This window comes from Pelophylax lessonae (assembly GCF_965119305.1).
Source record: "Pelophylax lessonae genome assembly, chromosome: 1".
NCBI classification, from domain to species: domain Eukaryota; kingdom Metazoa; phylum Chordata; class Amphibia; order Anura; family Ranidae; genus Pelophylax; species Pelophylax lessonae.
Genome location: NC_138768.1, coordinates 57,936,758 through 57,950,240, shown reverse-complemented (window position 1 = coordinate 57,950,240; position 13,483 = coordinate 57,936,758). Strand labels below are relative to the sequence as shown.

Genomic DNA, 13,483 nt, shown 5'->3' with positions numbered 1-13,483 from the left:
CAGCATTGACACTCTGTAGACAGGATAATGCTAAATTGACACTTAAAGCGGTATTAAACCCAAAAACAAAAATATAATATATTTCAGCTAATCCATTGTTAGATGTGGTATTAGTTTTCTTATTTTTGGCCTTTTTCCCTCTGATTTCACCTGGTGATCTGGCCAGTAACACTCAGCAGCATTGTTCAGTCTGGGAGGAAGGGAGTGATAGATGGACGAGCAGATTTAGAGTCAACGAAATTAAGCAAAACTCCAGCTAACACTTTATAATCAGTTACAGCAAACTGTTTTTTTTTAACTTTTGGGTTAAAGATTTTACATGCGTAAATAAAAGCTGATCATTGTAAGCATGTCAGTGTTAAATGGTTTGTCTCATCTCTGTAACTGATACATTCTGCAGGAGAGCTTGAGAGTGTTGATTTTTTTTTTTTTTAAGCACGTGATTAGAGCCAGAGGCTCTAATGGGCTTCAAAAAAGGGTGGGCTCGAGGCGCAGAGCACTGTGCCCTGAGCCCACCCAGTTGTATGACAATAGTGAATGAACATTTGTTATTATCACACTGATTTTCCTCCCAGCCAATCAGGAAGCAGGTCATGAGACCTCTTTCCTGATTGGCTAAAAAGAGAAGCGATTTTACTGACCATTGGCCAGGAAGAGGGAGGAGACTCCCAGCCGCTCAGGGAAGGAGCAGGTAAGGATGCTGACTGTCCAGTTGGGAGTTGATTTTGCCACAACCCTCCCCCCCCCCCCAAAAAAAAATTTCATTCACCAGCCGCCACTGGTGCTAAGTACAAGGTCCTTTGCTCTACTGATGAGTTCTGGATCACCACAGTCTGGTCAACAGAGGTATTTATATTTTTAATGGACACTTACATGGATTGTTGGCCTGCGACTCCATTGGAATCATGAGCTTGGCCCTTGTGGCCCTTCTGGCAGCAAGAGAGCGCTCCAATGTGGAAATGTTACTCCCAACTTCATCCGTGTCTGGACCTGGGGGATGATATTCTTTCTTAGTAGAGTTCATGGACAACAATAAAACAGTTTAACCCTACCAACACTCAATTCTACGTCAAGTGTGCCAATGTTAATATACAGAGTAAGGGCTCTTTCACACTGGCAAAAATGTATGCCGCTCCAAAAAAAGCAATCTGCAGCACTTCTTTTACCTCCTAATTTTTTTTTGCTGTGTGGCCCCATTGTTCTTAATTGGTGAGCTTGAAAGTAGATGCCACCTGTTACACCATGCAGCCCAAGTTAAAAGTGCTGTGGCCATGAAGCAAAGCATCACAGCCACAGCATGTGTACAGCCCTGTCATTACATAATTCCAGGGGGTTTGCTGGGGGGCGGTAAAACTGTGGCTAGGAGGATAGGAGGAGGTGTTCTGTAGTTCACCAAAGTAATTTACAGTATCTGCATTTCTTGAGAAAAAATAAAATAGTATTTTCTTGTATATCAGTGCAGACTTTTGAGAAAAGCAATAAAGTAATGAAACAAGCAGCACCTCAGATCACAGGGGCATTTTCTACACCGATGCCGACTCCCATATTTACAAATATACTTAGACTACTACTATAAATCATTGTTGCATATCATCATTGTTTTTAAAGGAATAATAACACATTTTGGTTCCTAATAAGTTTGGTCGGCCAGTACAGCTTACCAGAATGTGAGCTTTTGCTGCCCAGCTGAGACTCTGATTGGCTGTGGCTAACTGGTGTGATATCTTGGCAGCTGGGCCGGGGGGAGTCCCGCCCCTGAGTTTCCGATCCAGCTGGTTTCTCTATGTTCTTCATCTCCATCTCCTCGTGGTGGATCCAAAGATCTGGAGGCCTAAGTTCCTTCTGACTACCTTTCCGTTTACTAGCGCTGTGTGTGGCCCGTTTTCTAGAGAAAATAAGATTCTGGAAATTAAAACAGCTGGAAAACATTTTAAAGACATATTCCATCTTAAATATTACTTTAAAACAAGAAACTGTTACCAAATACAATCAATTAAAACTTTTTCCTGCTTTCCCTACAATTGAAAAAGAACTAAATTATACCTAGTAGTTTAGTTTTGTCCAGATAACAATAGTCATCAGTAAAAAAAATATAGAAACATGTATATTTTTTAAAAAAAATTCACATAGCTATTCATCCAGCTAACCACTGGTGCAATTTTCTGTGTATTTCTGTGTATTTGGGAAAATAATGCATTACGGCCATTAGATAGAACTGAGAATCATATTTACTCTTATGATCCTCAACTCCATCAAGTGGCCATAATGCAGTATTTTCCCAAACTACTGTAATTTGCTTTAAGAATCAATAACATTCTATCTGATCAGTAAATAGAAGGAGAACATTAGATTTTGCTCCTTTTGCACAGAATAAATGTACCATCAGTTTGTTGGACAAATAGCTATGCAAAAGTTTTTATAAATACAACTCATAGTGTAAATCTGTCCAGTGGTAACACAGACAGCAATTAAACAAAACTGTATCAGGTTGTAACCCATCCTTACTCTATGCCAGGGGTCTTCAAATGATGGCCCTCCAGTTGTTCGGGAACTACAATTCCCATAATGCCTAGTCATGTCTGTGAATGTCAGAGTTTTATAATGCCTCATGGGATGTGTAGTTCTACAACAGCTGGAGGGCCGTAGTTTGAGGATCCCTGCTCTATGTAATACACTTTAAATTACAGTCTAGTGTCTGACACCTTCATATACACTATATTACTAAAAGTATTGGGACACCTGTCTTTACACACACATGAACACCCAGTCTTAGTCCGTAGGGTTCAGTATTGAGTTGACCCAACCTTTGCAGCTATAAAAGCTTCAACTCTTCAAGCGCATTTGTGAGGTCAGGCACTGATGTTGGAGAGAAGGCCTGGCTCACAGTCTGCGCTGTAATTCATCCCAAAGTTGTTCTATTGGATTGAGGTCAGGACTCTGTGCAGGCCAGTCAAGTTAGTCCACCCAAAACTCGCTCATCCATGTCTTTATGGACCTTGCTTTGTGCACTGGTTCACAGTCACGTTGAAACAGGAAGGCCAACCCCAAGCTGTTCCCACAAAGTTGAGAGTATGAAATTGTCCAAAATGTCTTGGCCTTAAGAATGCCCTTCACTGGAACTAAGGGGCTAAGCCCAGCCCCTGAAAAACAACTCCACACCGTAATCCACCCTCCACCAAATTAATTGGACCAGTGCACAAAGCAAGATCCATAAACACATGGATAAGCAAATTTGGGGTGGAGGAACTTGACTGGCCTGCACCTCAACCTGAGAGAACACCTTTGGGATGAATTAGAGTGCTATTAGACTGCGAGCCAGGCCTTTTCTCCAACATCAATGCCTGACTTCACAAATGCGCTTCTGGAAGAATGGTCAAACATTCCCATAGTCACACTCCTAAACCTTGTGGACAGCCTTCCCAGAAGAGTTGAAGCTGTTATAGCTGCAAAGGGTGGGCCAACTCAATATTGAACCCTACAGACTAAGACTGGGATGCCATTAAAATTCATGTGCGTGAAAAGGCAGGAGTCCCAATACTTTTGGTAATATAATGTCGTTTGCATAGGTTATTCTCTTTCCCTCATCACAGAGACATCGCAGCTTACAAGAATAACAAAAATCTCAAATTAATGTTTTAATTAATTTACGGAATATCCTTTTTTCTCTGCCTTGAAGCCACTCATAAATTATATTTAAAAATTAAGATTTAGTGGCCAGGCACATTAGATAAAATTCTTATTTCGTCACATGTGTCTGGCTGTTAGAAGCATGGAGAAGCCATTGAAATGATCTGGACACAGTTATTATTCTGATATGGGATAACAGATCAGTTTCATCAGACTTGTGCTCAGCCGAGTGAAGGCAGGCAACAGCATTAAATACAGATGCTCGGGATGGACTGTGAAAACTTTTCCGATATTGATGTTGAAGAAAGTTGACATTTGGATTCTCAGGGGGCTGGGTGCCAGGTGCCATGCCACTTTAGCACCAGCTGCCTACTGATCCAGAGTGTAAGTTTTACGCTGGAAGTCCCCTGGGTAACTACAAGGACTTCCAATGACAGCAACTCATCTGAAACTCTGCATACCAAAATAAATATTCCTAGCATTCCAGTTGGGGATTCAAGGTTTTGTTTTTGTTTGTTTTAATGGGGAAAGAAATAAAACCTTGTCTGGAGGGCAAAATATCTACAATGTCAGGCCATCAAAACTTTTCACATGCTTGTTATTTATCCATGAATAGATGATATTGTCTGCATCCAAATCCCCAGAGGGAGAGAGACTGCCAATTATAATCCCATATTCTACATAAAGACAGTCCCCGACACAGGTATAACTACATTGACAACATATGATACATTACTGTACATTACCCACATCACCTATGAGTGAAGAGGAGAGAGGAGTAGAGAGAAGGAAGGAAGGAAGGAAGGAAGGAAGGAAGGAAGGAAGGAAGGAAGGAAGGAAGGAAGGAGAAAGAAAGAAAGAGTGGAGAGAAAAGGAGACAGAAAGGAAGATATACACGATCTTGTTGGACTTTTGACGTGTTAGGTGATCATTAATTAAAGTTAAGCGTATAATATATACATATGTGTATATATACATATGTATATATATATATATATATATATATATATATATATATATATATATATATATATATATATATATATATATATATATTACTGCAATAATAAAATAATGTTGTTTATTATTTTTGTAACTAATGGCATATCTGCGGTTGGTCTTGAAAAAGCATGAAGCGAAACGCGTCAATCTACTACACCAGATATCCTCTGTGTGAAGTTAGGCTACAGAGATGAAACACTATGTCACTTTTTGTGACAAGCTTATGTGTATTGTATCTTTTTTAATATAAATTGTATGATGCTTATTTTGTTTTAACAATAACTTAATAAAATTAAACTTTTTTAGAAATTTAATATTTCTTATGTGAGTGCCTCTAAAGTCCACCATTGGTAGGACGTGGTCCTGCATCCCATTTTCTCTATATATATTACCCAGATGCTGCACAGGTCAAGGCCCCTTGTTCTTTTTAGAGGAAGGAAGGAAGGAGAGAAGTTGACAGGGGAAGAGAGGAAAGGAAGGAAGGATCGAAGGAAGGAAGAAGAGAAGTGGAGAGGGAAAGAGTAGAGTGGAAAGGAAAGAAGGAAGCAAGAAGAGAAGTGGAGAGTGGAAGTGCGGAGAGGACAGGAAAAAGAAAGGGAGGAAGGAAGGAAGAAGAAAAGTGGAGAGGGCAGGAGTGGAGAGGAAAGAAAGGAAGAGAGAAGAGAAATTTCGAGGAGGAAGGAAGAAAGAAAGAAAGAAAGAAAGAAAGAAAGAAAGAAAGAAAGAAAGAAAGAAAGAAAGAAAGAAAGAAAGGAAGGAAGGAAGGAAGGAAGGAAGGAAGGAAGGAAGGAAGGAAGGAAGGAAGGAAGGAAGGAAGGAAGGAGTAAGAGAAGTGGAGAGGGAAAGAGTAGAGCGAAAAGGAAAAAAGGAAGAAAGAAGAGAAGTGGAGAGTGGAAAGGTGGAGAGGACAGGAAATAGAAAGGGAGGAAGGAAGGAAGAAGAATAGTGGAGAGGGCAAGAGTGGAGAGGACAGGAAATAGAAAGGGAGGAAGGAAGGAAGAAGAATAGTGGAGAGGGCAAGAGTGGAGAGGAAATGAAGGAAGAGAGAAAAGAATTAAGAGGGGAAAATGGAGAGGACGGAAGGAAGGAAGGATTAATTGTATGCACCTCAACCAATATTCTTTTAGGAGACTGCGGTGGGGTTAATATTGTGTAATGATAAGGACAACCAGTGACTAAAAATGGGGCTACTACAGAGCATGTATATGAAGTCAAGAGGCCCCAGTAGGTATAAACAAACTTTTATTTATGTATTTATATATTTATTTAACAAAAAGTGTAAAATGTTTAATAATTGTATTGCCATACCTGTAGGCCATCCCTACATCCTGCCTTGTTGCTAGGATGTGAAAACTGTTGGTTTTGGTTCATGTAATGCTAAGAGTGAGCCCCCAATAGTTTTCACATCTTAGCAACAAGAAAGGATGTAGGAGTTACTAACTGGGAGTTTTTCAGCCAGGCCTCTAAGGGGGAACTCAAATAGCCTACAGGTATGACAATACAATTAATCAACAAAGCTGCTGGTTTTTTTTTTTTTTTAGCTACTTGTGCCCCTTAACTGTACAGGCTGAATTTAGCCTTTAAGATGAATCCCTCTTATATTTGTTGATGGGTGAAATTTATAAGTTTATGCTCCCAGGATTTCCTGAATTGCTGAATCAAGAACAGGGTGTAATGGAAACGTGATTACCGATAATCATGGCGATCTGCAGTTCAGGGGGCCTGGTGCACACAATCTATGCTTGGATAAAAATAAAAGGTAGCATTCAGATAGTGTATGGACCACCAGCAACTTCTGAATGCACTTTTTTTCTGTGTTTTTAGTAGATAACTTCTGTTTTCATCAATGCCGTACACACAGAAGAGGGCTACGTGGGATGTCTGGAAGGCCTGAGGTTTTTGAGCGGTTAAGAGAGACATATCTGCTGCTTCTTGAGTACACAGCCTTGTAAAAGTCATAATAGATGCTCTTTTCTTTCCAAACATCTAAATTGACTGCAAGCTGAAATTCCACTGCTCTTGTCTTATCTCTTTGTCTTGTTACCCTGCCAGCAGCTGGGGAACTGCAGTCTGGAAATGTTTTTTTTCAGAAAGACGTAATTTCATGTATAATTCTTAACAAATCCAGGAACATTTTTCTCACTGGATGCTGAATGTGGCGGCATTGTACTGAACTGCTGCTCAGGAGGCTCTGGACAATTGTAGGGTATCAATCTGCAGGAGTTATTTACATGGTGGAATAAAAAAAAAAAAAAAACTAGTGGATTTAATTAAAGGATTGACAATTGAAATTTAAAAAAAATAGGAAAGGGAATTTAAAAAATAGTGAAAAGGATTGACAATTAAAATGTCTACTGTAATGTGCAACCACAAATCTCGGGACATCAAGTGAATATATATATATATATATATATATATATATATATATATATATATATATATATATATATATAAAAGATTTTTCCACATTTTAGAGGGTACCCATTTGTTTAGAAAATGGATCAAGTACAGGCAGCAGCTACTGTGCTAAGCATATTGGTTCAACCCAATGCCAATCTCTATATCTGAAGCCTGGATGGTTTATGGTCTTTAATAGGCTTTGTGACTCATTTAAATATATATTATTTTTTATTATTATTATTATTATATATATATTTTTTTTTTATCAATGCTGTGTTCCTACCCTTCTGCTGTGGGTAGTTGTTTGAAAACCGGGAATGTTATTGGTTACTACAGATAATACCTTAAATTCTAACATAGCTGCCTGGAATCTTGCCCCCATATCCCTGGGGTCTGTCTTCTCTTATAGCTGCCGTCGGTGGTATGTAGACACGCATGAATGATAAACTATTGATACATATGTACTGATGCACAGAATTATGTCAATAAAGTGATTTTCTATTTAGTTAGGTTTGCTCTCACTGGATCCTAAGAAAAAGGTCATGAAGAAGCTTTACGCGAAACGCGTCAACCTTGTGAACCATATGATATGTGGTTGGTGCAATCTTGTATACTATGTAGTACTAACACACTTTAAAGGATGCAAATTTATAGGGGATTTGTGTACATACCCCCCCCCCTTTCTTTTATAAATATGGTTTTAACTTGATTGAAGAAAATGTGTATTATGTTTCAAATATCACTGTGTCGTCCTCAGTACCAGTAAAGTCCGTTCTTTCTTTAGTTTTTGCATTATATTTTTAAAGTTGACATTTGCACATGTTCTTCCTGGCAGTGTTTAGTTTTACATGTCTTCTTTTTGACATCAGTTGGTCATACAAATGTCCAAAATTGAATAACAAGATTCGCCCTCCATGAACTTCATTGGGATTGAATAACAAGATTCGCCCTCCATGAACTTCAATGGGCTTTGCCACAAAGAAGAAATAATGCATTAAAAATAAACCAAATTTCTGATTCTTATTAACTTTATTAGGAGCTAAAAAAAAGTTTTTCTAGAGTTGGGATTTAAATACACATTAGATGCACCTGAGAGAGTGGAACTTTACTCTCCCAATCAATAGTGACTATTTTTAATCCTTTTGCTGCTAGCATTAGTAAATAGACAGGAAACTATATTATATGTATTTGTTTTAACCATTTCTTCAGTTACTTCCTAGTTTGTGTGCCTACGCAAATGATGTCATGCATGCCAGGAGTCTTCAGGAAGGGGGAGGGTCTTTCTCAGCTAAGCACGCCCTCCTGCCCACATGACTGAGCTAAGGGCAGATGGACTGCAGGAAGAAAATGCTACTTGAACCATCTGCCCTCAAACAAAATAAAGCATGAAGACATGGATGGATAGGGAGTTTGCTTTGAATACTAAAAATTAATTAAATAGTGTTTTTGTTTTGTGGTGTTCAGATACAGTGTAGATCCACTTTAAACTCATCAGCTCGAAGTGGGGATTACTACTATGCGTTGGGGATCACATATGGCCATGTGACAGAGTGTGTGCTAGCTGTTTTAAATGTTTTAGTCTTTTCTTTATATATTCAGCATCCTCTTACAATTGTTTCTTGACATTTTGCATTAGACATATACAGTATTATCATACATTTGCACTATGGAACTGTTGTAGCCACATTCATAGAAGGATTTTTCAGTTGAGTTGAAATATTTAAAGTGATTGACCAAAAGAGTTACATACTTTCTCTGCTGTGCAGATGACCTCCTTGTGCAGATCACAGCTACTATGACTACCACCAAAATAGTAATTGCTCCGACAGTAACCACAATGATGACCAGGAGATTGCTGTTCTTCTGTGGGGTGACACCATGCGGCGGATGCATCTGTCCAATGGGAGGCTCTAGAATGTGAAACAAAGTAATATAACCAATTGTTAAATGATAACAAATAGGAATTTCTGTTTGTTGAAAAATATAAAGGAAAAAACAGTTTCTCCACTTTAACCCATCAAGGAGGAATCTGGAGTAATCTAAAAATACACTGCCATGTAAATTAATGTGGACTATTGTGGCACACTGTTGGCAGAAAATGTAACCCATAAAATATTTTGGCTTGCATCTGCAATTAAATCCTTTGCATGGCTCCATTTCTCTGCTTGTGATTTGTAAAAACAAGTCATTCAATGCAACGTAAAGCCCTCTATCAAACAGTGCTAGAAGACAATGGGAGCTGCTTAGGGTGGCAGGGTTAGAGGGAGCAGCACCAAGCCTCAAAATATACAAATTGTGAAAAATGTATTTGTATTTGTTTGCCTCTGGACTTTTAGGGCCAAACTAAAAAAGAGAACTGCAGGGGAAGGGAAAATGTTGAGAGGAGTCACAGAGTTTTTTTTTATAGTTCAGAAGACATTACCTTTCTTATTTTATGGCCTGTAAAGTTGAAAAGTAGCTTCTAAGAAAGCATTCAGTTTATGCTAAAGACCACGCTGGACTGACTGGATCAGTCACTGGTTGTGGGTGGGTGGTTTTGTTGGCTGGGTAAGTAGGTTGTGCCCATTGGTGGATATTGGTGGTATACCCTCTTAGGGCTTGGGCTATTGCTTTTCTGGTACCGGCTTACGGTTGTTTCCACATGTAGACTTATAGGAAAGACGGGGCACCCAATGTCCAAAAGAACTTGTATTATTTTGGACATCAGGCACTCCTTTTTCCTGATATTCCAAATAGTGCATTCAAGCATTCATTTTGACTAAGGCTACATTCACACCTGAGCGTAGTGTTTTCACGTGTTTTTTACCAAGATTTTACAGCGATTTTTACCTCGTTTTTACCACGTTTTACAGGCGTTTTTACAGGCGTTTTTTGTGCAGGCGTTTTTAGATTGACTAGAGACCAATGGAAAATACCTGTAATCTGCCCAAAAAGAAGCTCATGTACTTTTTTGAGCGTTGGGCGTTTTGCTCACGGCGTCAAAACGCTCAGATGTGAACAGGGGCCATTGAAATGAATAGGATTTGTCTTGTTGGGCGTTTTGAGAGCTGATCCTAGAGCAGGAAAAACTCCCCAAAAACGCCCCCAAAACGCCTAGATGTGAACGTAGCCTAAGACAACCAAATGACATAAGGGAAGGAGCTTTGTACAGGGGGGGGGGGGGTCATCATTCAGGTGGTCTAGCACAATGTCTAACTATGGTCCTGCTCCGGAACCATTATTCACGCACCCACAAATGTCTTGAAACTTTTACATAACCTTTGTTGGATCTGCTGCAGCTTAAGATGACATTTACCAAGTGCTTATACAGTATTCTGATATTTTATAGCTTTACTGTTCATCTGTATTCTTAACAGAGTTTGCCTTCAATATGGCATGTTCTCAGGTACTTAAGTAAAATACAAAAACAAAATAAATTGCGTATAAAAGCTTAACGGTCAAAATGCCATCTGCACATTCAGCAAACTGCACCGCTCATCCGTCACATAAGCTGCACACAGTCTGTAAGATGTCTTGACGTATATTTTCTGTACAAGAGATTTATGGGAAGACCTTGATGTCTGCAGTGATGCTGCGCTATGGACTTTCATCCAATATTGATGTGAAAACAATATTCACAATCAATGTGATTTATGGGTAATGCGTTTCAGTATTTTTCCAGGCCCCCCGTGTGCGTTGTCATGCTTCGCTCTTATATTAATTTATGTTGAGAATTTATTTTGACTTATTTATATTAGTGCTCGGCAAATTTTGGCTCCAAGGCTAGCTAAACTCTTCTGGGTCCCAATGCAGGTGTTTGGAATTGGTCTTTGCAGTGGTCTTCATATCGTGACCCTTTTCTAGTCTTTATCTGACCCTTAGGACACTGTTCTTCCCACTGACACTAACGATGGGGCACTATTCCTTCTGGTGATACCAATGATGGGGCACATTTACTCCTCTTACTGAGCACAGGTGCTATGTCATTTTTTTACTCCTGCTGACCACAAAGCCTGAGGGATTGTTTACTCGCAGTGATACTTGGGAATTTTCACAGTCCAATTTCCCTAAAGCCTGAAGGAAAGTAAATTGGCCAATTGTTAGAAGGTTTGAAGAACCCTGGCGTATTGTAACAAAGGTCTGATCATGAAAGACTCTTCCATACCCTGAGTTTTTACAGCTACCATGATGCTATGGATATGTAAAGGGCGGAGAGAATAACTGGTTCTGGGATTATGTTGTTGGTGTTCTTAAACCCAGGATAAGGGGAGCTTTGTGTTCCCGGTGATACCAATGATGGGGCACATTTACTCCTCTTACTGAGCACAGGTGCTATGCAATTTTTTTTACTCCCGCTGACCACAAAGCCTTCTGGTAATACCACTGATGGGGCACATTTACTCCTCTTACTGGGCACAGGTGCTATGCAATTTTTTTTACTCCCGCTGACCACAAAGCCTGAGGGATTGTTTCCTCTCAGCGATATTTGGGAATTTTCACAGTCCAACTTCCCTAAATCCTAAAGGAAAGTAAATTGGCCCATTGTTAGAAGGTTTGAAGAACCCTGGCCTATTGTAACAAAGATCTGAACATGAAGGACTCTTCTATACCCTGAGTTTTTACAGCTACCATGATGCTATGGATATGTAAATGGGGGAGAGAATAACTGGTTCTGGGATTATGTTGTTGGTGTTATTAAACCCAGGATAAGGGAAGCTTCGTGTTCCTCTTGAAACCACAACAAAATGTTAACACTGCCCCTACTTTCATAAAATGTGTGCGAGTAGCTAAGGTTCTTTCTTGCCACAAGCAAAGCTTGTCATAGGAGGCCAACGGCGTTTCATGTCAGATTTTACATAAGCTCATTTCCATTGCTTATTTGCAGGAGCCATTCCCAGACAAATGCCCCTCTCCTTTATGATGAATCTACATTTTACACAGGGAGATGAAGAATAAAGAAACCTGATTTCAAATGCTACCCTTTATCTCATCAAGAAGAGAGTCTCTTCAAAAGCGGCCACGTTCTTCTGTTTTGTGGAAAGTTGAAAGGCTGGTTGAAGGCACACAGGACTGACAGAGAAATTTTGGCTTATTACTGGCATTTCAGAATCAGCCATTAAAGTAACGTTTTCTCGAAATGACATTCAGCTTGGCTCATAAGAGAAACGTGGAATGCAAATGTTATGTTAACCCTTCCAAAGACTTGAAATTTTGGATGAGCCTCATCTTCCATGGCTTGACGTGGCAGGAGGGACAGTGAGGTTTGATCATTAAAGTACAACTCCAGGAAAACATTTGAATCTGCTAAAGGATTTGTAAATTTTACCAGCCTATTTTTTGATACACAATTAGGACCGCAGTATACTGAGGAGCCTTGATGTAGACACTGTGACTTTCACATATATTTGCAAGTGTGTGTTTTTGTGTTGAATTGTTAGACAGGGTCAATTTGTTTTTGTTTTTTTTTTGCAGGATAGCTTATAAGGCCCTTTTACACAAGGGAGTCCGTTGACGGACTCTGTTTATCTCAGCGGGGGATCGATTCGCCGATCCCCCGCTGAGCAGGCAGATGGCAGCTCTGTCTCCGTGGTGTGTGCGGAGACAGAGCTGCCAGGTCCCCGCTGTTCTCTATGGGGGAATCAGATAGGAACAGACTGCCTGTCCATTCTCATCCGATCCCATCTGATCCGATCCGCTGGAAGGATGGAAAATAGGGTTTCCATCCGTCCAGATTTGACGGACCGGATTGGATCGGATGTCAGCGGACATGTCTCCGCTGACATCTGATGCCCCATAGAGATGCATGGGCATCCGTTCAGATCCACCTGAAAAACTGACAGGCGGATCTGAACGGTCCGCTAGTGTGAAAGGGGCCTAAGAGTGCTGGAAAATTTTTGTTTGTTTACTAAGATTAGTTTGCTACTTTCTACACTCTGTGGCCAAAATGTAGAAACCCCAAATTATGTAGCTTAGGTGCACAGAGCCAGGTTTCAAATGCTTCCCTTTATATCATCAAGAAGAATAGAATCTCTTCAAAAGCAGCCACAATCTTCTGTTTTGTGGGAAGTTGAAAGGCTGGTTGAAGGCAGACAGGATTGACAGATAAATGTTGGCTTATTACTGGCATTTCAGAATCAGCCCTTAAAGTAAGGTTTTCACAAAATTACAATAAGCTTGGCTCAAAAGAGAAAAGTGGAATGCAAATGTTACATTAACTCTTCCAAAGACTCAACATTTTGGATTTGGCCATGGCCTACTGCAGCAGGATAGCTGATGTGGTCTGAACACTAAGGTGCAACTCCAGAAAAACCATTGTATCTGCCCAAGAGTTTTGGCCTTTTTGCCAGTCATTTTTTGGATACAGACAAATCTTGGTCACTGTCTGCTGTTTCTTGCACTCTCTGGTCAAAATGTGGAAATCCTAAATTACTTTGCCCAAGAGCACAAAGTCAGGTCCTGAAAGACATGATTTGAT

At 39.9% G+C, this 13,483-nt stretch overlaps 1 protein-coding gene across 4 annotated transcripts in view; it reads right to left on the bottom strand.

Moving 5' to 3' along the window:
* The window catches only part of DCC (DCC netrin 1 receptor), a 1,040,152-nt gene that overhangs the window by 51,679 nt on the left and 974,990 nt on the right, over positions 1-13,483 (bottom strand). For all 4 annotated transcript variants that reach the window (XM_082267705.1, XM_082267706.1, XM_082267707.1 and 1 more), the window contains exons 23-25: positions 8,780-8,939; positions 1,662-1,885; positions 874-990 (exon numbers count right to left, since the gene is read on the bottom strand). In XM_082267705.1, the coding sequence (XP_082123831.1) occupies positions 874-990; positions 1,662-1,885; positions 8,780-8,939 (501 nt within the window). The remainder of the gene's footprint in view (positions 1-873; positions 991-1,661; positions 1,886-8,779; positions 8,940-13,483) is intronic.